This window comes from Lepus europaeus, chromosome 12, assembly GCF_033115175.1.
Source record: "Lepus europaeus isolate LE1 chromosome 12, mLepTim1.pri, whole genome shotgun sequence".
In the NCBI taxonomy this organism is placed as follows: domain Eukaryota; kingdom Metazoa; phylum Chordata; class Mammalia; order Lagomorpha; family Leporidae; genus Lepus; species Lepus europaeus.
Genome location: NC_084838.1, coordinates 91845865 through 91867271, shown reverse-complemented (window position 1 = coordinate 91867271; position 21407 = coordinate 91845865). Strand labels below are relative to the sequence as shown.

General features: G+C 53.7%; 1 protein-coding gene across 2 annotated transcripts in view; it reads right to left on the bottom strand.

The window, feature by feature from the left end:
* PHF2 (PHD finger protein 2) overlaps positions 1 to 21407 on the bottom strand; it is an 86885-nt gene that overhangs the window by 25854 nt on the left and 39624 nt on the right. For both annotated transcript variants that reach the window (XM_062208513.1, XM_062208514.1), the window contains exons 2-4: positions 12412 to 12497; positions 7796 to 7910; positions 1047 to 1207 (exon numbers count right to left, since the gene is read on the bottom strand). In XM_062208513.1, coding sequence (XP_062064497.1) covers positions 1047 to 1207; positions 7796 to 7910; positions 12412 to 12497 — 362 coding nt within the window. The remainder of the gene's footprint in view (positions 1 to 1046; positions 1208 to 7795; positions 7911 to 12411; positions 12498 to 21407) is intronic.

Genomic DNA, 21407 nt, shown 5'->3' with positions numbered 1-21407 from the left:
CAGCTGCGGGAGCAGTGAAATTGGCTCCAGTGTGGGAGGAGCTTGGAGAACCGCCTGGCGCTGAACAGCCAGCAGCGGTCATCCCCGGCGCTGGCCTCATGCTGGCCTGGTGAGCAGGAACGCACCACACAACAGCCCCGTGGAGCCCCTGTGTCGCATCCCAGAGCCACAGAACAGACCAGCAGGCATGCCATCTGCACACAGCTGGGCAGCTCCAGCCATGCCGCCCGCCCTCCCCGAGAAGAGCCCCATCAACACTCAGCCCAGGATGAGCCCTTCCTGGCCCCGCCCCCCCGGCCGGCTCCAAGGTGGCCCCCGTCCCCCTGCTTCCCACGTGAAGTGCTGGCAGCTCGTGGGGATGGTCCCATCGGGTCCTTCAGCACCCCACACAGGGGAGCTGTGGATGAAGGGAGCCGAACTCAGGGCGAGGAGCCACCTGCCCGCAGGACCCCAGCCTGCGTCCACTCTGGGTCCTGAGCGTTTGCCTCTTCAGGGTTTTTCCTGCTCCACCCACCACAACCCAGGCACTGCCCTGAGCACCCGAGCCTTACAACCACTGGGGCTGCAGAGCCCGGGCCTGCAGGGGTCAGTCCCAGGGGGAATGCAGGGTGTGCCCCACCACGGCATCCGACACGGTCACCTTCCCCCAAGCACACAGGCCCTGTGTGTCAGTCCTGGGGGCTGCAAGAGGACACGCAATGGCAGCTGCTGACGGGCTCAGCGGAGGCCAGAAGAAGCCAGGAGGCGGCCTTGGCGCGCGGGGTGGGGGTGGGGGGCAGGTGGTGGTACAGCTGGGACACCACAGCCCCAGTGCGGCTGTCAGGACAGGACAGGGTCTCACGGCTCTGGGCTACCAGGCACGGCAGTGTCACGTGGCACCCAGCAGTGATGGAACTCATGGCTGGCAGGACCAAGGGGACCACACGCCTGATCCAAGAGCCCCAGGGTACGGCCAGGGCCCTGGAGACAGAGGGCACAGGAGTGTCCCCAACACCCTCCAGCTCGGGCCCCATGCAACACCACGGAAGGGACCACACGACACTCACCCACGTAGTTCTCGACGTCGCTGACGTAGAAGGTGGGGGCTGGGACGGCCAGGCCCAGCCCGTCTTTCTTGGGGACCAGGATGGGCTCAGTGAAGCCGTGCTCTTCCAGGTAGCCCAGCGTGAGCTGGCCGCCCGGCACGCGGGCCACCACGTCTTCCGCACTGCAGGGGAGGCACGCATCAGAGGTCGGCAGGGGCCTCGGGGCACGGGGGAGACTGAGCTGCGCTTGCCTGCACCCCGCCTGACCAGACCACCTGGATAGGCTGAGCAGGCAGGCCCTTCACTCACCCCTGCCCACGCAAGAGGGCTGGCCAAGCTCCACCCAGCCCTGGTTCCTGTGGGCAGGGGCTACCAAGACTGAAAGGGGTCCAAGAGGAGGCCAGGTTCCCTTTCATTCCAGGAATGCCTTGCCCAGCCACCCTGTCCCCATAGGACTGCCCCAGAGGAGCTGACCGGTGAGTGTCTGGGCCTGGTCTGCCCCCTACTGGACACCGCCACCACCGCAGGGCCAGAGGCAGAAGAGAACGGGCCCACAGGTGGAGGGTATGAGTGACCATCACAGGCACAGACATGTCCTGGCATCTTCCAGGGGACATGGGAGCCCCAGGAGAGTGCTCGAAGCCACACGCTGGAGGCCCTCTCGTCCCCACCCCTCCTCCAGAGGCTGCCTGGCCACCCACAGTGAGCAGCCCACTCTCCCTTGCACTGGGTCAGGCACTGCCTGCCTTGGGCCCCGGAGCCACCAGTCCCACAGGAACTGGTGACCATGTCTGGTGACCGTGGGGCAGGCTCCCCTGGGAGGAGCGCGCAGGGCCCCACCCACAGCTGAGCATACTGCTGAGGGCCAGTGAAAGACAGAGACCCGGCAGGGCCTTGGAGGCAAGGAGGCCCCCAACGGGCAGACACCTCCACTGGGAGACCGGATCCCAGGCTCCGGTGTCGCTGGTGAGGCTCCCGATCATGCAAAGTCCCGGAGTGGGGACCTGGCCCCAGCAAAGGGCAACCACAGAACCCTCCTGCAGGGACACAGGGACACAGGGGCCAGGGGGCATGGCAGGGGGCACGGGGGCTACTGAAAATGCTCCCCTCCCCAAAGGAAGGCTGTGCAAGCCAGGAGCAGGTGTGAGGCTGGGGCGGGTCCCAGGAACCAAGGATGACAGAACCACGGAACCATGGAAAAGCAAATTTTCCGATGGACACAAGCAAGTGCGTTCAAAATGGTAATGAGAAGATGGGGAGAAAAAGCAAACAGGGAAGTATGGAAACAGACTGGGCAACACTGAAAACCAACTTTACAGAAATCCTAGAAAATGTGATGTTAAAACGCAAAAACTCAAAATGGCAGAAGGAAAGAAAGGAAGGGAGGGAGGGTGGAGGGAGAGAGAGAGTGCAAGAGAGGGAGGAAGGGAGTATCATATTCTTAGAATTATATTTACAAACCAACTGAATCTGTCAACAAATATTTAAAATTTTTTTAAAATAAAAAAATTTTAAAATTCAATGAATGTATTAAACGGTAGTGGCTGAAAAGTAGTGAATTTGGGAAAGATGTGCAAAATGATACGAAGACTGTGGGAGAAATGCTAGTGAAAGATCAAGTAGAGGCTGGTGCTGGGGCCAAGCAGGTTAAGCCGCTGCCTGCGACACCAGCATTCCACATGAGCTCTGGTTCGGAGTCCCAGCTGTTCTACTTCGGATCCAGCTCCCGGCTAACGCATCTGGGAAAGCAGCAGAGGATGGCCTGAGTCCCTGGGCCCCTGCTACCCATGTGGGAGACCCAGATGGAGTTCTGGGCTCCTGGCTTCAGCCTGGCCCAGCCCTTCTGCCTGTTGTAGCCATTTGGGAAGACAGGAGATCTCCGCCTCTCCCTCTCTGTCACTCTGCCTTTCAACTAAATAAAATAAATCTTAAGAGAAAAAAAATGGAATATTTTTCAGAATACTAAGATATGACTCCTCAAATTAATGGAGCTTGCTGAGCTCTGAGCAGGATAAACAAAAACAAATGCAGATGTAGGACTTCAAAGACAAGAGGAAGGTCGTAAATGTTGGCAGAGAAAAAAAAAGATTATTTACCAGAGACAAAACAAAAACACAGCCCTGAGACTGCCAACAGACTTGCCATTAGCAGCACAAGATGTCAAAAGACAATAAAGTAGCATCTCCAAAGAGTTAAAGGAAAAGAACTTGCACTCTAGAACGTCAGATACACCTTGGAGAGGGAGACACACTCTGGAATAGGGATGAAAAGAACACACTGTCGGACCAAGTTCAGCACGTCGGAGCTCAAACGGAAGGAAGGAAGGATTCAAAACCCGAGGAGAGCTGACTTACAGACTCCGCGCAAACACTGTATCAGAATCCAAGTGACTTCTTCCAGAAGCTGACAGAGCAAACCTGGAATGCTGAATGGAAACGAGGTACTCACCGTGACCAAAACAGTCTTTAAAAAGAACTAAGTTGGAAGATGCTTCTCAATTTCAAAATTCACTTAAAAACTACAACAATCAAGACCAGGTAGCCCTGGTGTAAGAAGAGGCATAGAGAGGAATACAGAGCAGAGAATAGGATAGGATAGGATAGGATAGGATAGGATAGGATAGGACAGGACAGGACAGGTGTACAAAGAGGAGGTGTTAACCTGGCAGTGAAGATGCTCCCGCCCCACACTGGGGTTCCTAGGCTTGACAGCCTCTCTGGCTCCCAAATCCAGCTTCCGGCTAATGCGGATCCTGGAGGCAGTAGTGGTGACGGCTCCAGTGACTGGGTCTCCATCTCCCACATGGCTGACCCAGACTGAGTTCCTGGCTCTCACAGCTCTGGTCCCAGCCCAGTCCCGGCTGCTGTGGGCATCTGGAGAAGGAACTAGCAGATGGGAGCTCTGTCTCTCAAATAAATAAAATTTTACAAAAGAAAACAGAATGGTGTCCAGAAATAAACCCTTCCATCTCTGGTCACTTTTCACTGGAAAAACCGAGACCGTTCAGAGCAAAGTCTCCCGGACACAGGACGGGGAGAGCTGGACACCCACAGCCCTCACGAGTGGACAGAAAGACAGCAACCTAATGTGGGGCACCTGCCCTCCACTTTCATCTCCACCGAGAGCGGAGCTCGGAGGCCCCGCCCACTTTCACAACAGGAGACAAGCCGAACAAAGGGAACACCAACCGTGCCCTTAATCCCCTCAGAGAACTGGGGTCACAGGGCAAACAACCGCCCCCAAATCCGGGTGAGGCCGCCTGCCCCAGGCAGCAGCTGCAGGGGCAGCCACAGGCAGGCACACCAACGGTCACTTCTGACCGCCTAGCTTCTCCCTCCACAACCACCACCCGCTTCCCATGGTCAAGGCCGCCACCTGATTCAGGCAGGGAGGGGAACACTCTCCACCAACATAAGTCTGCCTTCCTGGGGAAGCCACTTGACCAGGCTGTCACCCGGCAGGAGCACCCCCACCCTGTCCTGTCTTAGGTGAAGAGGAGAGATGATCAGACCACAGCCGAGTCCCGGGTCGACAGCGCATGCCCACCCACAGCCTCCCCGCCACGGTTAGAACTGCCAGCAGCGAGACAGATGCTATTGGATGCTCAGGGAGACCAAAGGAAAGCAGGCGAGAAAAATACACAAGGAAACTATGAGGAAGTGGTCTTTCGTACCTACAGCGGGAGCAATTTTAACTCAGCCCAGCTCCCAACCAGATTAACACAAACCTCATACCTGCTTACCTCAGGCCCTGGCACCTGGCACCAACATCACCTCCAGTTCTTAACAAAAAATACAAGGCAAGGAAAACCACAGCCTAAAGAGACAAATTGGGCACCGGTGCTGTGGCATAGTGGGTTAAGCCATGGCCTGCAGTGCCAGCATCCCATATGGTTGTGGGTTAGTGTCATGGCTGCTCCACTTCTCTTTCAGCTCCCTGCTAACATGCCTAGCAAAGCAGCGGAAGATGGTCCAAGTGCTTGAGCCCCTGCACCTACGTGGGAGACCCAAAAGAAGCTCCTGGCTCTTGGCTTCCACCTGGTACAGCTCTAGCTGTTATGGTCATTTGAGGAGCGAAGCAGCAGTCCTATCTCTCCTCTCCCTGTAACTACCTTTCAAATAAATAAATAAATCTTCCGAGAGAAAGAGAAGGCAGCAGAACCAGACTCCGATATGGACAGATCTTAGGAAATTTAAAATAATGAAGATGAGTATGTCAGGAGCAGGGGCTGGCATCATGTTGCAGCAGGTTAAGCTGCCCCTTGCAATGCCAGCATCCCATATCAGAGTGCCAGTTCAAGTCCTGGCTGCTCCCCTTCCAATCCAGCTTCCTGCTAGCGCACCTGGAAAAGCAGCAGAGCATGGTTCAAGTACCTGGGCAATTGTCACCCATGTGGGAGACCCAGATGGAGTTCCTGGCTCCTGCCTCGGTCTGGGCCAGGCCCAACCACAGAGGCCATTTGGGAAGTGTACTACTTTATGGAAGATCTCTCTTCTTCTCTCTCTCTCTGTCACTCTGCCTTTTAAATAAATAAAAATGAAATCTTAAAATGTTAGGAGCACTCACGGGAAAAGTGAACAACATGTAAGAACAGATGGGTACTATAAACAAAGAGATGAAAACTCTAACAAAGAACCCAAAGGAGATGCTACAATTATTTTTTAAATGGAAACTATAATGGAAAATTAGAATAGCTTCAAAGGGCTCACCAGTGGACAGGACACATGCCAAGGAAAGAATCAGTGAGACTGAGGATATAGGAAATCCCCAACCTGGAATGCAAAGGCAAAAAACTACAAAAGAGAGAGCTTGAGTGAAGAACATGGAAGAAACATGGATGTACACAGTGGGACTATCAGAAGGAAAAGAGAAAGGAGAAGAAATATTTGACGAAATAGCCAATGAGTTTTTCAAAATTAATGACAGACATGAATCCACACTTGCAGAAGTTCAGACAACACCAAACAGGAGAAATACAGGAAAACCCCACACCTACGCACACCATGTTCAAAAAGCAGAAAAACCAACGACAGCGTATCTTGAAAGAAGCCAAAGGAGAGCAAAACTTGCAACATGACGAGGAAGTGGGGAAAATTATGTATAAAACAGCTGTTCAAAGCCGCTGGGAATGGTCCTAAGACTACACAGCAGATGAAGGCATGCTGATGCAAGAAAATCTACAAAAACTCATTGAGAAAGGCACGCATCTAGGATGCATGGACCAAGACCACTCCCTCTCCACCTCACACTCAGAGGCGGAGTCTCCACTCCAGAACACAGGCTGCCTCCCTGCTGGCTCCCAGCTCCCTGCTAGCAGCCTGGGAAAGCAGTAGAAGATGACCCAAGTGCTTGGGCCCCCGCACCCATGTGGGAGACCCGGAAGCTCCTGGCTCCTGGCTTCAGATTGGCGCAGCTCCGGCTGTTGTAGCCAACTAGGGATGAACCAGCGGATGGAAGACCTCTCTCTTTCTTTCTCTCTCTCTCCTTCTTTCTCTTTCTCTCTCTCTCTCTCTCTCTCCTCTCTCTGTGTATCTCCGACTTTCCAATAAATAAATAAATCTTTATAAAAAAAAAAAAGACAGTACGTCCACTTCCCATCCACTGTGATGGTCATGATCGAAAGGCCAGGCAGTAGCCAGCACTGGTGCAGGGGTGAAGAAACAAACCCCGGCGCGCTGCGGGGGGGGGGGGGGGGGTGCACAGCAGTGCGGCTGCCAGAGGCGCCCAGCACCAGCCACTCAGGGCCTGAAACATGAGCACACACGAGCACACAGGAACATGCACTCAGGGTAGCCACGAAGGGGAAACCACACAAATTCCCGTCGCCTGCTGAACGGGTCAGCAGAACGCGTGCGTCTCCACCCTGGCGCATTATTCAGCTGTTAAAAGGATGACGCACGGACACACGGATGAGCCTTGGAAACTTCCTGCTGCCTGGGGGCAGCCCGCCACGCACTGCATAACTCGGCTGAAATAAAACACCCAGAAGCAGCGAGTCTTCTTGTAGATAAGAAAGCAGCTGAGTGGCGGCTCAGGGCCACAGAACAAGGGGGAGAGGGGGCGACGGAGGAAAGGCGATGGGGCGATGGAAACGTGCTACAAGTGGTGCCCAGGTCTGTGACTGTCCAAAAGCCACGGAAACACGCACCCTGAACGGGTGGATCGTACGCTGGGTAAACGATACCTCAGCGAAGAAGCCGGGGGTGACAACAGCTTAGGCAGAGAGGAACAAGGGTAAGACTGCCTCGGGTCTCTCATCAGAAGTCTCTCAAGCAAGAAGGGAGTAGGAGGTATTTAAGCATCAGGAGACAACCCCGCCAGCTTGGAAGGCTGTTGCCAGGGGTGACACCACACACACACACACACACACACTCACGAGTACAGAAGGAACAGACTCAGACAGACAGACGCCGTCTAGGGCGCTCCAGGGCACGGGCAGCTGCTTCCGACTGGCCCTTTCCCACTGGACACCTGCTCGTCCTCCCAGCTTCTGCCCTCACGCAGGACAGTGGTGCAGGTGGCCGGGGTCAGAAGAGAAACCACGAGGGAACACTGGGCAGGCTCCCAGCCGCACCAGGTGGCCAGGGGTCCCTTCTACCCACAGGAAGCGTGGTCACCAGCACTGGTGCCCCTGTCCCTGGGAGGAGCTCACACAGGGGAGAAGCGGGCTCTGCTGCAGGATTGGGGGGCGCTCCTCGCTGTCCTGGAAGAGGCAGCCCCCGCAACTGAGGGCTGGGCACACCCCGCAGCGTGGGGGGACGGGGCCCCACCTGGGGAAGGTCCGGCTCCGCAGCTCCTTGATGAAGAGCTGGCTGCCGTTCTGCACGGGCTTCACGTCGGCCGTCGGCCCCGGGCCGTGCTTGTGCCAGGTCCGCTTCTTCTTCACTACGGGCGAGACAGGAGGCAGCTTTGTCACCCTGCAGTGCAGCCCCTGTCCCGGCGCCCACCCCTCAGGCCCTCTTCCCAGCCCCAACAGCCCCTCCTCACCCCTGCCCCCTCCACGCCCTACACAAGTGCAGTGAGGAGCCACCCCCTCCCCAGCCTCAGGTCCCCTCCACACCCCACGAGTCCGGATGGCACCAGACCCAGAAGCACATGTGCACACACACACCTACACACCCACCCCACTGCACTGTAAGCCCTGGCACACTCGCAGACTCACACGCACACACGCAGGCACTCCCACCCCTACTAGCTTTGAGCACCCATGGGAGGAGGGCAGTCTCCTCCCCACCCGTTTCCCTGACACCCACGCAGGTGCTTGTTCAGGGCAGACAGAGTAACCTGGGGGTGCAGGCAGCCACCAGGCATACAGATGCTCCCCTAGGGGGGCTCCCAGCTGGGCCTGACCCACGCAAACCCTGGAGCCACGCAGACTGAACACAAGGGCCAAGCCAGACAGGACCCACGTGGCACCTGCACTTCCCAAACCAGGAAAGGCGGGGACAACAGAGCAGGGGCCATGGTGACAGAGGGCCATGTGCCCCCATTCTCCTGAGTCTTGGTGGTTATGGGGACAACAGGAGCTGAAGAGCACACAGTAATTGTCACTGTCCCTGAACAAGATCTGCTACTGGTGCAGCTCAGGACGGGGCAGGGGCTGGGTAGGGAGGGTTTGCAGAGATGGTTCACATTATGCTCCTCTGGTTTACAGAGATCCTTCACATTAGGCTCCATCTCCTACCCACTAAGTGATACAGAAGCCTGGCCAGGGCCTGCAGTGTCAAAGCTGGAGGTGACTGAACCATCTTCTGGCTGTGTGGCCTCAAGCAAATTGCTGGGCATCTCTGTGCTCATACAAGCTGTGTGGAGTGGCCAAGGCCGTATGTCAGCCCAGCACTGGCCCGAGGGCTCCACTTTGCCATAGCAAAGCCACCCGGTGTGGCAGGTACTCAGTCAGGGCTAGGTGCTCCTGTGTGGCCTCCCCGTACCCAGTGTCAGACTGACACACTGTGGGCACAGAAAGGTCATCTGTGAAAGGAAGGCTCTCGCAGAGGGTCCTGGAAGAGGAGGTGGACGTGTCTGTCCTGGGAACCATCACACAGGGACGGACTCAGCTCATCCCATGCTTCTACCCACTCTGTGTCTACCCGAGCCAGGCAATCCAGGGCGATGGGCAGCACCAACCCACCCTCCCGTTGCCCGCTGTCTCCTAGTACATCCTCACAAGTCATCTGCAAACGCTCACACTAAGAGGCTTGGTGCCGAGCAGGTGCCACCCTGGAGCCTGCTCTTCGGGGCGCATACACACAGGGCCCCGGGCTGGCCCTGGTGTGCAAGTGTGGACCGGGGCAGCCAGGTGACAGGGTGAGCAGGGAAGACACCGCCCACAACAGCAGCCCGAGTCCTCCCTCCCCACGATCACGCCTAACCCTCAGCAGCTCCGCACACTCTGACGTCCTGCAGGACTTGGGCTGCGTCAGGAGGGACCAGTGTACCGCAGGTGCACGGGCTGCAGCGATGACAGAGACATGCATGTGATCAGTGGGGCCCGCCAGTGCATGCAGGGATGGGCGGGGGGAGGGACAAGTTAGAGACCCAGGCTGCAGGTGGCTCAGGCAGAGCTGAAGACTGTCCTGCCCGTCTCTGGGCGGCAGTGATGCTGCAGCTAGGAGAAGCCATGAGACAGAGGAGATGGTAGCCCCAAGCAGTGCAGGGCCCACGGAGGCTGCGTAGGAGAAGGGCCACCCACAGAGAGGGGCCCGGGAGGTAGGCAGGGTGGGGGCAACCCCAGGTGCCCACCTCCACAGTCACTACTTCATCATAGCAGCCTGTGCCCAAAGACATTCGCTGTGGCACCTGTGTCCCCTCCCTTCCTCTCCATGGACGAAGAGACTGAGCCAGGGACATGGCCCCAGGTCAAGGTCTCCATGGAAGGTAAACAGAAGGGCATGGACACAGACCCAGCAAGGCAGGCCCTGTCCCAGGAGGCCACAGGGGAAACTGAGCCTTGGGACGGTGGTGCAAGGCTGAGCAGTGGCACAAAGGAAGTGGGGGAGGGGCAGCTGGCACTTCAGATTCTCACCCCGAAGATTCAAGTGGCCTCTCCAAGCGGCCGAGGACAGCGTGGGGATGCCCAGCGTCTCACCCCAGCCCTGCCAGGCATGATGTGGCAAACATCCAAGGGACACAAAGTGAGTTTGGTCCATCAGGTGCTCCGTGATACCACAGAGCCACTTCTGACTGCTGTGCCCGCTCCACCTGCACCCTTGTCACACAGAAAGCCCTGCCACACGCCCATCCAGAACCTGGGCCCTGGGCCAGACCTGTGTCAGGCAGGGTAACAGTGGGGTCCATGGCCCCGCCCATGGGTGACAGCCCTGAGCCACTGCAGGGACACACATCAGGCCAGTGGGGGCAGGGCCCTGCAAACCTTCCGACGTGGCCATGCTGAAGAAGAGGGGAACCGTGAGGCCCTGACTGCAGGCACGGCTTACTCTGGTGTCAGCAGTGTTCCCATCCCCGTCCCTGTCCTGCTGGGAGCCCCTCCCCAGGCCAGGGCCACGAGGGCAGAAAGGGCAGAGGCAGGCTTGAGGCCCCCAGGGGATCCCAGGCACAGGCCATGGGCTGCAACTTCTCCGGGGATGCGGAACGAGTGACCTGCCCTAATGATGTAAAATCCAGCCGGGGTCAGAAACAGGCATGGGTCACAGTGCTGGCTCCCTGCAGAAGGTGCCAGAACCATGCAGCTTTGTCCCTGAGGGAGCACCATGTTCCCCAGTTATCAACACTGAAGAGTCGGACTCCCAGAGGGCACACAGCATGGTCGACATCCGTACACACACATACACAGGCAAAAACAGACAAGCACACACAAACGCAAGGTCTTCAAAAAGTTCATGGAAAACGCGTATAATGAAAACATTATACAGGTATTTCAAAAATCTTCAGAAATAAACTCATCTTTTAATTCCATTTCCAGGAACTTGTTCAAGTGCCCCATCTATGCCCATGTTCACGCACACATGTGACAGCCAGGCAGAGGCTGGGGGCCTGCTCACGGCAGTCCCACTGACTGCTGGTCTAGAACACAGTTCCCTGGGTGCTGGCTGCAGGAGACCGGAAGGGGAATCTGCACTTGCCTCTGCCTGCGGGCAGGTCCGGGAGACACACACACACTTCCCAGGGCAGGCAAGTTGTTACCACTGGGGGAGGGGTTTCTGAGACCCCGGGGATCCTGGAGAAGTCAGAGCTGTGTGCTCAGCCCTGCTCAGCACCCGTACCACCACGACCCAATCCCAGCCTGACTCCCACAAGAGCCCCACCACACGAGAACCCAGCCCTCCGGCCTCTCAGCTGTCACCAGAGGACGCATCACCAGCTTGCCTTGAAGGGCCACCAGCCTTCTCGCCTTCCCCCACCCGTGTGCTGAGCGCACTGGGCGGGCTGACGAGGACATGGCAGGGAGCAGGGGATGAGATCAGAGCGAAGGCAGTCTCCGCGGTCACGTGGTTGGACCCAGGCCAGGCACTAGGTGCTCAGGGCCTGGAGGGGCCAAGAGAGAGCGCTGAGGTCCTCAGGGTGGGGAGACCCCGCCTCCCGGCTCCAGCTTCATGAGGCGCCAGCCCACAGAGCTGGGGTGCTGGGGCTCCCCTGCTGCCTGCACCCAGGCTTGTGACCAGGCACCAGGAAGGGGCTCGCTTTGCAGGGAATGGTGCAGAGTGGCCGTGGCTGGAGTCACACACACCCACCCTCCCTGCCCTTGGCTCAGCAGGCCACAGAGCTAGGAGCAGCAATTGGCCAGGGCCACATCAGCGGACAACTTCAGTGCTAACACATACACTAACACACACACACAGAGCTGTGTGCCTTCCACCCTCAGGCCAGGTACTGTTCCCCACTAGCAACTTGCACCTGAAGCTTGGGCTGCTCCAGCCCACATGCATGGGGCTTGCACCACAGGAGCCCCTAGGTGTCACCACACACAAGAAAGATGGGGGAAGGGAAAGCCCTGGGGACACACACAGCAGGGGAACTGGGAAAGGCGGGGGCCCTAAGAGTCCAGTCCCTGCAGAGGAGGCCAGGAGGACAGAGGCACTCAGAACCCACCTGCGGGTGGCAGTGGCCAGCTGGGCTGAGAGCCCTGCACAGCCACCCAGTCACCACATCCACAGCCCTGGCTCGAGGCAAAAGCTGAGTGTATAACCCCTGCCCAAGCCTTGAAGCCCTGGGGTCTGTGCACAGCTGCCACGGTGAGCGGGGGTGGTCAGGAGGGGCCCAGAGGCCATACGCGACCCTTGGCTAAGCCAGCAGCTGTTCCCAGGTGCTGACACCACCGTCTGCACTACCCATGGTGTTTCAGCTCCAGCGGCCCAGGGTGCAGGCCCAGGGAGCCTGTCCGCAGGCAGCCAGGGCGAGGGGTGGTCCTGTCAGTCACAGTACTTACAGGTGGACTTCCCGTGGGTTTTCTCGCAGTTCGGGCAGTGATAAATGTCGATGTCTGGTGCCTCCTCCTCTTCCACCCCAACACAGCTGAAACGGAGCAAACACACCATTACCAGGTGTTCAACCCCACTCGGGCACCTTCCGTCTGCCAAACCCCTGAAGGGTCCCTGTTTGCATCTGGGCCCCAGCCAGACGGAGCAGAGCTGTGCCAGGACAGCAGTCCATGGCGGGGGACACAGCCGCTGCCACAGCCACCATGAAGACCCCTATAGCCCCCCTGAGGGGCAGAACTTGCCAGGGGCAGCCTGGAGCCACCCACTGGGCCATACCACAGCCACCTTTCAGCTCTGCTTCAGAGAGTTCAGGGCAAGGCCCACGTCCAGCGACTCTAGCGGCCATGACCCCTCGGTGCGCCTCCCTTGAGCTCCTCCAGCCCTGCAAACCTGCACAAAGACTGAGCGCTAGGAGAGCAAACCCATTATACAGATATGGCCTTGACACGGGCCTTGACACGGGCCTTGACACGGGCCTCAGGCCATTAGCCAGCACCAAAGGCTTTGCCCTAAGACATCCACAAGTGTCTACAGAGGCAAGGCCAGCAAAATGGAAACCTTCAGTTCTGATGCCCTCTGTGTGTGTGTGGGGGGGGGGGGGGTGTAGTTTGAAAGCGACAGAACACAACAAATGCATACAACTATAAGACCCCAGTGGACAGAGGGCAGGCCTGGGAGCAGGCAATTCCCATGAGAAAAATGCACCAAATGAGCTGGAAAATCCTTCAGCATTTTCCTCTAGCGAGCACTTAAGTGTAAATAACACTGGCTAGTAAATTTAAAACTCCCCTTTTCCCCGGGGCCAGCCCAGATCGCCTATGCAGGAGGCGCTCGGGACAGCAGGCGACCTGGAAGCCACGGATGTGCCTGAGCAGCCTGGTTTTACTTCGGGGAAGCATACGAGACCATCAACAATTCAAGTCTCCAAAACCGCTTTTAATCCCGTTTAGTGTTTGCTTTAGTTTTCATCTGGGGTCTCAAGGGGGCTGGCGCTGATGTTACACCGCTTACACCTCAGGAGGGATTTTGCACAACCACTAAGATGCAAAGGTAAGGTGACTGGGAAGCAGGGACAGATGTGTCCCTGCACACAGGGCGGGGCCCAAGGCTGGCCAGGAGCCCAAGCGCCCCGCGCCTGCTGGACAGCACACCCCCCAACAAAGACACTTCCAGAAAACTCTTCAGCCGACGAAAGTGTTCTACGTGACACGACCATCCTCTCTGTCAGAACGTTAGAAACAGCTTAAAAACGCACGTAGAGGGACCAGCCATGTGTCTGCCTGCGGTCCCTCCCTGGAACGGAATCGTCCACAGCCAGCGGAGGTGAGGAACAGGACCACGCTGGCACAGGTTCTGAGCCACTGACGCAAGGGAATGGAGCCAGAGACCAGACCAGAACCTGGGGTTCAGCTGCGTCAGGGGGAGAGGCAGACGGCTTCCCTTTTAAAATGCCCAAGCTTGAACTGCTTTGGGAGCAGCAGACTGCAGTGCAGATGTTGGCCTCAGCCTCACACCTGTCCACACATCGGGCACAACGGAGAGAATCCACCAAACCCAAAGGTGGCTCGGACTCCAGTCTGCCTGGCCACGAAAATGAGAGAGAAGACGAAAGTCAGACATGAAGTAGACACTGCAACTGACCCTAAAAAGCAAGGCTATAAACAGTTATGGGCCAACAAGCTGGATAACCTGATGAAATGGACAAATTCCTAGGAACACAGGAACCATCGAGGTGACCTCAAAAAGAGATAGGAAAATGGAACAGGTCAATAGCAAGAGAGTGACTCAATAATAATAATAATAAAACTCCCCAAAATGAAAACCACAGAACCACCACTGGTGAACTCTACCAATTTTTTAAAGATGTATCTATTTATTTGAAAGGCAAGTTATAGACAGAGAGAGGGAAAGACAAAGAGAGAGAGAGAGATCTTCCATTTGCTGGTTCACTCCCCAGATGGCTGCAACAGTCAAGGCTAGGCCAGGCTGAAGCCAGGAGCCAGCAGTTTCCCCTGGTCTCCCATGTGGGTACAGGGGCCTAAGCACTTAGGCCATATTCTGCTGCTTTTCCAGGCTCATTAGCAGAGAGCTGGATCAGAAGTGGAGCAGCTAGAACTCAAGCAGGAAATCCCTTATGGGATGCCAGCACTACAGGTGGCAACTGAACTTACTACGCCACAATGCTGGCCACAAACTCTATCAAAATCTTAACACCAATTAAAATACAGAAGACTAACACCAATCTTCAAACTCATCCAGAAGCTAACAGAGGAGGAAAAGTTTCCTAACTCTATGAGGTCAGCATTACCTTAACTCCAAAGCTAGACAAGACACTACAAGAAAAGTACAGATCAGTATCATTTATGAATAATGATGCAAAAATCCTCGACAACATACTAGCAAATATAAACCAGACGCATATTAAGGGGACTGTACCCTTTATGACCAAGTGGGATTTATCACAGGAATGCAAGGATAGCTCAACACAGGAAAAGAAGCCAACACTTCCAACCCTGAGGCCTCACCTCTGACAGCAAGGAAAGGACACAGCCCTGGCACTGGAGGCTGGGAAACAGAAGCTGAGCTTTACTCCCACAACCCACAAGGGCAAGCTCGTGAAGGGGGTAGGAGATAGGAGGAGGAGGCTCTCCCTACCCTTTCCCCCAGCTGGTACAGCTCCTCAACTCATCCCTCTGTTCCTGCCTCTCCCAGTCCCTTCCAAACCCTCCTCCTCCCTAAGATACACCACACTGTATTAATACAATGACAAAAAACTCCACATGTTCATCTCAGTTGACACAGACAAAGCCTTTAGCAAAATCTAACACTGCTTCATGATAAAGACACTCCACAAACCAGGAACAGAAGGGAGTTTTTTCAGCATGATGAAGTCCATAGGGATAGGAAAAACCCAGAGCTCACATTGTATGTAATGGTGGATGGATGAAAGCTTTCCCCAGAAGCCCAAGGGCCAGCCAGGATGCTTGCTGGTGCCACTTGTATTCCATGCAATGTTAAAATTTTAGCCAAAGCAATTAGGCAAAAGAACAAAATAAAAGGCATCCAAATTGGAAAGGAAAAAGTAAAATAATCTTCATTTGCAAAAGACACATCCCATATAGCAAAAAATCCTAAAGAAATCTGTACACAAAAGACTTGCTAGATCTAATGAATAAATGCAACACAGTGTAGGGAGCAACATCAATATCCCAAAACCAGTTGTACTAGCAATGAGTGCTCTGAAAATGAAATCAAGAAAGCAATTACAAGAGCATCAAAAAGAATAAAATAGGGGCCAGCGCCATGGAGTAGTGTGCTAAGCCTCTGCCTGTGGCGTTGGCATCCCCCAAATGTGCACCGCTTCATGTCCCAGCTGCTTCTCTTCTGATCCAGCTCTCTGCTATGGCCTGGGGAAGTAGTGGAAGATGGCTTAAGTGCTTGGGCTCCTGTACCCACTTGGGGGACCTGAAAGAAGCTCCTGGCTCCTTGCTTTGGATCAGCCCAGCTCTGGCCATTGCAGTCATTTGGAGAGTGAACCAGTGGATAGAAGATCTCTCTCTTTCCCTGTCTCTCTCTCTCTCTGTGTAGCTCTGCCTCTCAAATAAATGAATAAAAGCTTTTTAAAAAATCCAGAAAGGGGCCGGCGCCGTGGCTCAACAGGCTAATCCTCCGCCTTGCGGCGCCGGCACACCGGGTTCTAGTCCCGGTCGGGGCACCGATCCTGTCCCGGTTGCCCCTCTTCCAGGCCAGCTCTCTGCTGTGGCCAGGGAGTGCAGTGGAGGATGGCCCAAGTGTTTGGGCTCTGCACCCCATGGGGGACCAGGAGAAGCACCTGGCTCCTGCCATCGGAACAGCGCGGTGCGCCGGCCGCAGCGCGCTACCGCGGCGGCCATTGGAGGGTGAACCAACGGCAAAAGGAAGACCTTTCTCTCTGTCTCTCTCTCACTGTCCACTCTGCCTGTCAAAAAAAAAAAAAAAAAATCCAGAAAGGGGCCAGTGCTGTGGTATAGCAGGTAAAGCCATTGCCTGCAGGGCCAGCGGTGCCGATTTGAGTCCCGGTTGCTCCACTTCTGATCCAGCTCTCTGCTATGGCCTGGGAAAGCATTAGAAGATGGCCCAAGTCCTTGGGCCCCTGCGACTGCGTGGGAGACCCAGAAGAAGCTCCTGGTTTCGGATCAGCACAGCTCTGGCCCTTGCAGCCAATTGAGGAGTGAACCAGCAGATGGAAGACCTCTCTCTCTCTCTCTCTCTCTCTCTCTGTAACTCTTTCAAATAAAATAAATATTCTTTTTGTTTTAAAGATTTATTTATTTATTTATTTGACAGGTAGAGCTACAGACAGTGAGAGACAGAGACAGAGAGAAAGGTCTTCCTTCCATTGGTTCACCCCCCAACTGGCTGCTACGGCTGGAGCTGTGCCGATCCGAAGCCAGGAGCCAGGTGCTTCCTCCTGGTCTCCCACGCGGGTGCTGGCACCCAAGCACTTGGGCCATCCTCCACTGCCTTCCCGGGCCACAGCAGAGAGCTGGCCTAGAAGAGGGGCAACCAGGACTAGAACCCGGCACCCATATGGGATTCAAAGGCAGAGGATCAGCCAAGTGAGCCATGGCACCGGCCCAAAAATAAATAATTCTTAAAAAAAATAAAAATCCAGGAAACCACAGACTTTAGTAGGCTAACACTGCTTTTTAAAAAAAATAAATAAAGTAATTATGAAAAATTTAAACCAAGAAACCAGCAGATTCCAAGATTTGCACACTGCTGAAATAAAGTTTAAAAGGCAGAAACAGACAGAAGCACACACTATGACCTCGGATTGGAACACTTAATAGCGCTAAAACTTAAACTACCAGAGCAGTCTATGAATTCAATGCAAACTCCAGAAAAATCCTAGCACGTTTGTTCACAGAATGGAAAAGCTGATCCTCAAATTTTTATGGAATTGTCAGGGATCCCAAAACAAATTTCAAAACGGAAACTAAAGTTAAGAGGATCTGTATCTCTGTTTCGAAATTTACTACGAAGCTACAGTAATGAAAACAGTGTGGCACTGGCATATGGACAGACACGTGGACCAACAGAATGGAACGGAGACTCCAGAAATAAACCCATACTTCAATGACCACCTAATTTTTGACAGGGGTTCTAAGACCATTCAACAGGGAAGGAATAATCTCTTCAATAATTGTTGCTGTGATAAGTGATTAACAGCAAGGAAAAGAATAAAGTTGGATGCTTCCTTCCCATTCTGTATAAAAGTTAACTGAAAATGGATAAACAGCCTAAATACACATAAGACTTAAAATTATAAAATCTCTTAGAAGAAAACAGAAAAACCTTCATGATCTTGGATTTGGCAATATATTCCTAGATAGGACACCAAAAGCATGAGAAACTAAAGAAGAAAATCCAGACTTCAGCAAAATTTAAAACTCTGTGCACTGGTGCTAGCACTGTGGTGCAGTAGGCTAAGCCTCTGCCTACAGCACCGGCATCCCATATGGGTGCTAGTTTGAATCCTGGCTGCTCCACTTCCAATCCAGCTCCAGCAGTGGAGGACGGCCCAGGTTCCTTGGGTCCCTGCACCTGTGTGGGAGACCCAGAAGAAGCTCCTGGCTCCTGGCTTCAGATCAGCCCAGCTCTGGCTGCTGCAGCCATTTGAGGAAGGAACCAGTGGGTGGAAGATTTCTGTCTTTCCCTCTGTCTATAACCCTTCCTGTCAAATAAATAAATCTTTAAAAACAAAAACAAAAACAAAAAACCTCTGTGCATCAAAGCACACTATCAACAGAGTAAAAGGGCAACTGAAAGAATGGGAGAAAATATTTATAAAACACGTATCTTACAAGAGTCTAAGCCATATAAAGAATTCTTATTACAGCTCAACAATAAAAGGCAAACAACCCAATTTAAAAATGGACAAATGACTTCAACTGACATTTTTCCAAAGACACGCAAATGATTAACAAGCACATACAAAGATGCTCAGTCAGAACTACAGTATGATACCATCTCACGTCTACCAGATGGCTGCAAGTTTGATGAGAACGCGAAGAAATCATTACCACCTTACATCAGAGAAGGGAATGTAAAATGGTGCAGGGTACTGTAGGCAAAGGTTTGATATTTCCTCAGAAAATTAAACATAAGGGGCCAGCACTGTGGCACATCAGGGTAAGCTTCTGCCTGTAACAGCGGTATCCCACAATGAAGCACCAGTTCAAGTCCCGACTGCTCTACTTCCAATCCAGCTCCCTGCTAATGCACCTAGGAAAGCAGCAGAGGATGGTCCAAACACTTGGGTCCCTGCCATCCATGTGGAAAACCTGGAGGGAGTTCCGGGCTCCTGGCTTTGGCCAGGACCAGCCCTGGACATTGCAGTTATTTAGGGAGTAAATCAACAGACAAAAGATATTTTCTCTCTCTCTCTCCCCATATATATATATATATACACACACACATCCTTTGTGTGTCTCTCCCTCTCTGTTACTCTGGCTTTCAACAAACAAATCTTTTTTTAAAAGAAAATTCAACATAAAACTACAAGTCCATTCATAGGTAAATATCTCAGAGTTAAGAACAAATATTCAAGGGGCTGGCACTGTGGCGTAGTGGGTAAAACTGCCGCCGGCATCCCATATGGGTGCTGGTTGGAGTCCCCATTGCTCCACTTCCGATTCAGCTCTCTGCTATGGCCTAGGAAAGCAGTAGAAGATGGCCCCTGTCCTTGGGCCTCTGTACCCACGTGAGAGACCCAGAAGAAGCTCCTGGCTCCTGGCTTTGGATCGGGGTGCAGCTCCAGCTGTTGTGGCCATCTGGAGAGTGAACCAGCAAATGGAAGATTTCTCTCTCTCTCTCTGCCTCTCTGTAACTCTTTCAAATAAATAAATAAATCTTAAAAAATAAAAAGAACAGGTATTCAAACAAGTCCTTATACATAAATAATGATATTATTCACCATAACCAAAAGGTCCAACAACAAATAAATGGATACACAAAGTGTGGTCTATAAAACAAGAAAGTTCTGCTACATCCCACAACATGGACACATCTGAAAAACATTCCGCTAAGTGAAAGAAGTCAGCCACACAGGACTAACAACGTGATCCCATTTATATGGAAGGAGACACAAAGCTGACTCCCTGTGCCAGAGGGTGGGACGAGAGAGGAATGGGAGTTATGGCTTGGTGGGTATGGAGTGCCTCTTGGAAATGAAAATGTTTTGGAACTGGATAGAGTCAATGGTCACACAGTATTGTGAATGTACTAAATGCCACTGATTTATTTTTAAATGGTTGATTTTATGTTATGTGAATTTTATCTCAATAAACTGAGATAAACAAATTGGCCCTGAGAAAATAACATCGCCACCATCCCATCATCACCATCATTAACATCACCACCATCTTCACTGTCATTAATACCATCACCACCATCACCACCACCACCACCATCACCACCATCTTCACTATGATCATCACCATCACCATCATACCATCATCACCACTGCCACCAACCCCATCATTGTTAGGCCTGGCCGAGCACTCACACGGGTGGCATGTCAGGAACCCTAACTGCTTTCTTTTACAACCCTGTAACCACAGGGATTTTATGGCTCCTATTTAAAAGACTAGGGGGAAGAGGAGATTAAATGTCTGCCCCAACAATCTCCTTATTCGTTCACTGGAGATAGTCCTGCCCTTGTCTTCAGGGCACGTGCAGAAGAAACTGAAGCTGGCAGACAGCTGGGTTGCCTGGCCTGGTGTGACGACCCCACAGGCCGGGTGGTCACGGCTCATGCCCAGTGTGTCAGACTAAGCCTACCAGGCCACCAGTGAAAGGCCCTGCACAGGTGGCTCTGCTGCAGCTGCCACAGTCCTGAATCCTGCGAATACAGCCTGAAGCCCAGAAAAAGATCTTGGCAAGTTTTTGAGAAGATAAAGTTCACTGTACCACAGAAGACAAACTGAAGCCAAGTCCAGGTCTAAAGAGATAAGTGTTAAAGATAAAGCCATGGGGGCCGGTGCTGTGGCGCAGTGGGTAAAGCCACCACCTGCAGTGCCGGCATCCCATATGGGCGACAGTTGGAGTCCCAGCTGCTCCACTTCGGACCCAGCTCTCTCTGCTATGGCCTGGGAAAGCAGTGGACAATGGCCCAAGTCCTTGGGCCCCTGCACCCATGTGGGAGACCCAGAAGCTCCTAGCTCCCAACTTCAGATTGGCTCAGCTCAGGCCATTGCAGCCATCTGGGGAGTGAACCAGCAAACAGAAGACCTCTCTTTCTGTCTCTACCTCTCTCTGTAGCTGTCTTTCAAATAAATAAAAATAAATTAAAAAGAAAATACAACAAATACAGCAAAGTGTTAATATTCCCACTCTGGGGCCAGTGCTGTGCACAGTGGGTTAAGCTGCTACCTGTGACACCAGCATCCCATATAAGCACCGGTGGGAGTCCTGGCTGCTCCACTTCCCCTCTGGCTCCCTGCTGATGGCCTGGGAAAGCAGCAGAAGACAGCCCAAGAGCTAAGGTCCCTGCCACCAACGTGGGAGACCCAGATGAAGCTTCTTCAGCCTAGCCTAGCTCCTGCAGCCAATTGGGGAATGAACCAGTGAACGGAAGACCTCTCTCTCCGTAACTCTGACGTTCAAATAAATAAATAAATAATCTTTAAAAAAATTCTCACTCTATGAACTTTTTTTAAAAAGATTTATTTATGTATTTGAAAGTCAGAAGTTACACAGAGAGAGGAGAGGCAGAGAGAGAGAGAGGTCTTCCATCTGCTGGTTCACTCCCCAGTTGGCTGCAGTGGCCAGAGCTATGCTGATCCGAAGCCAGGAGCTTCCTCCAGGTCTCCCATGCGAGTGCAGGGGCCCAAGGACCGGGCCATCCTCCACTGCTGCCCCAGGCCACAGCAGAGAACTAGGTAGGAAGTGGAGCAGCCAG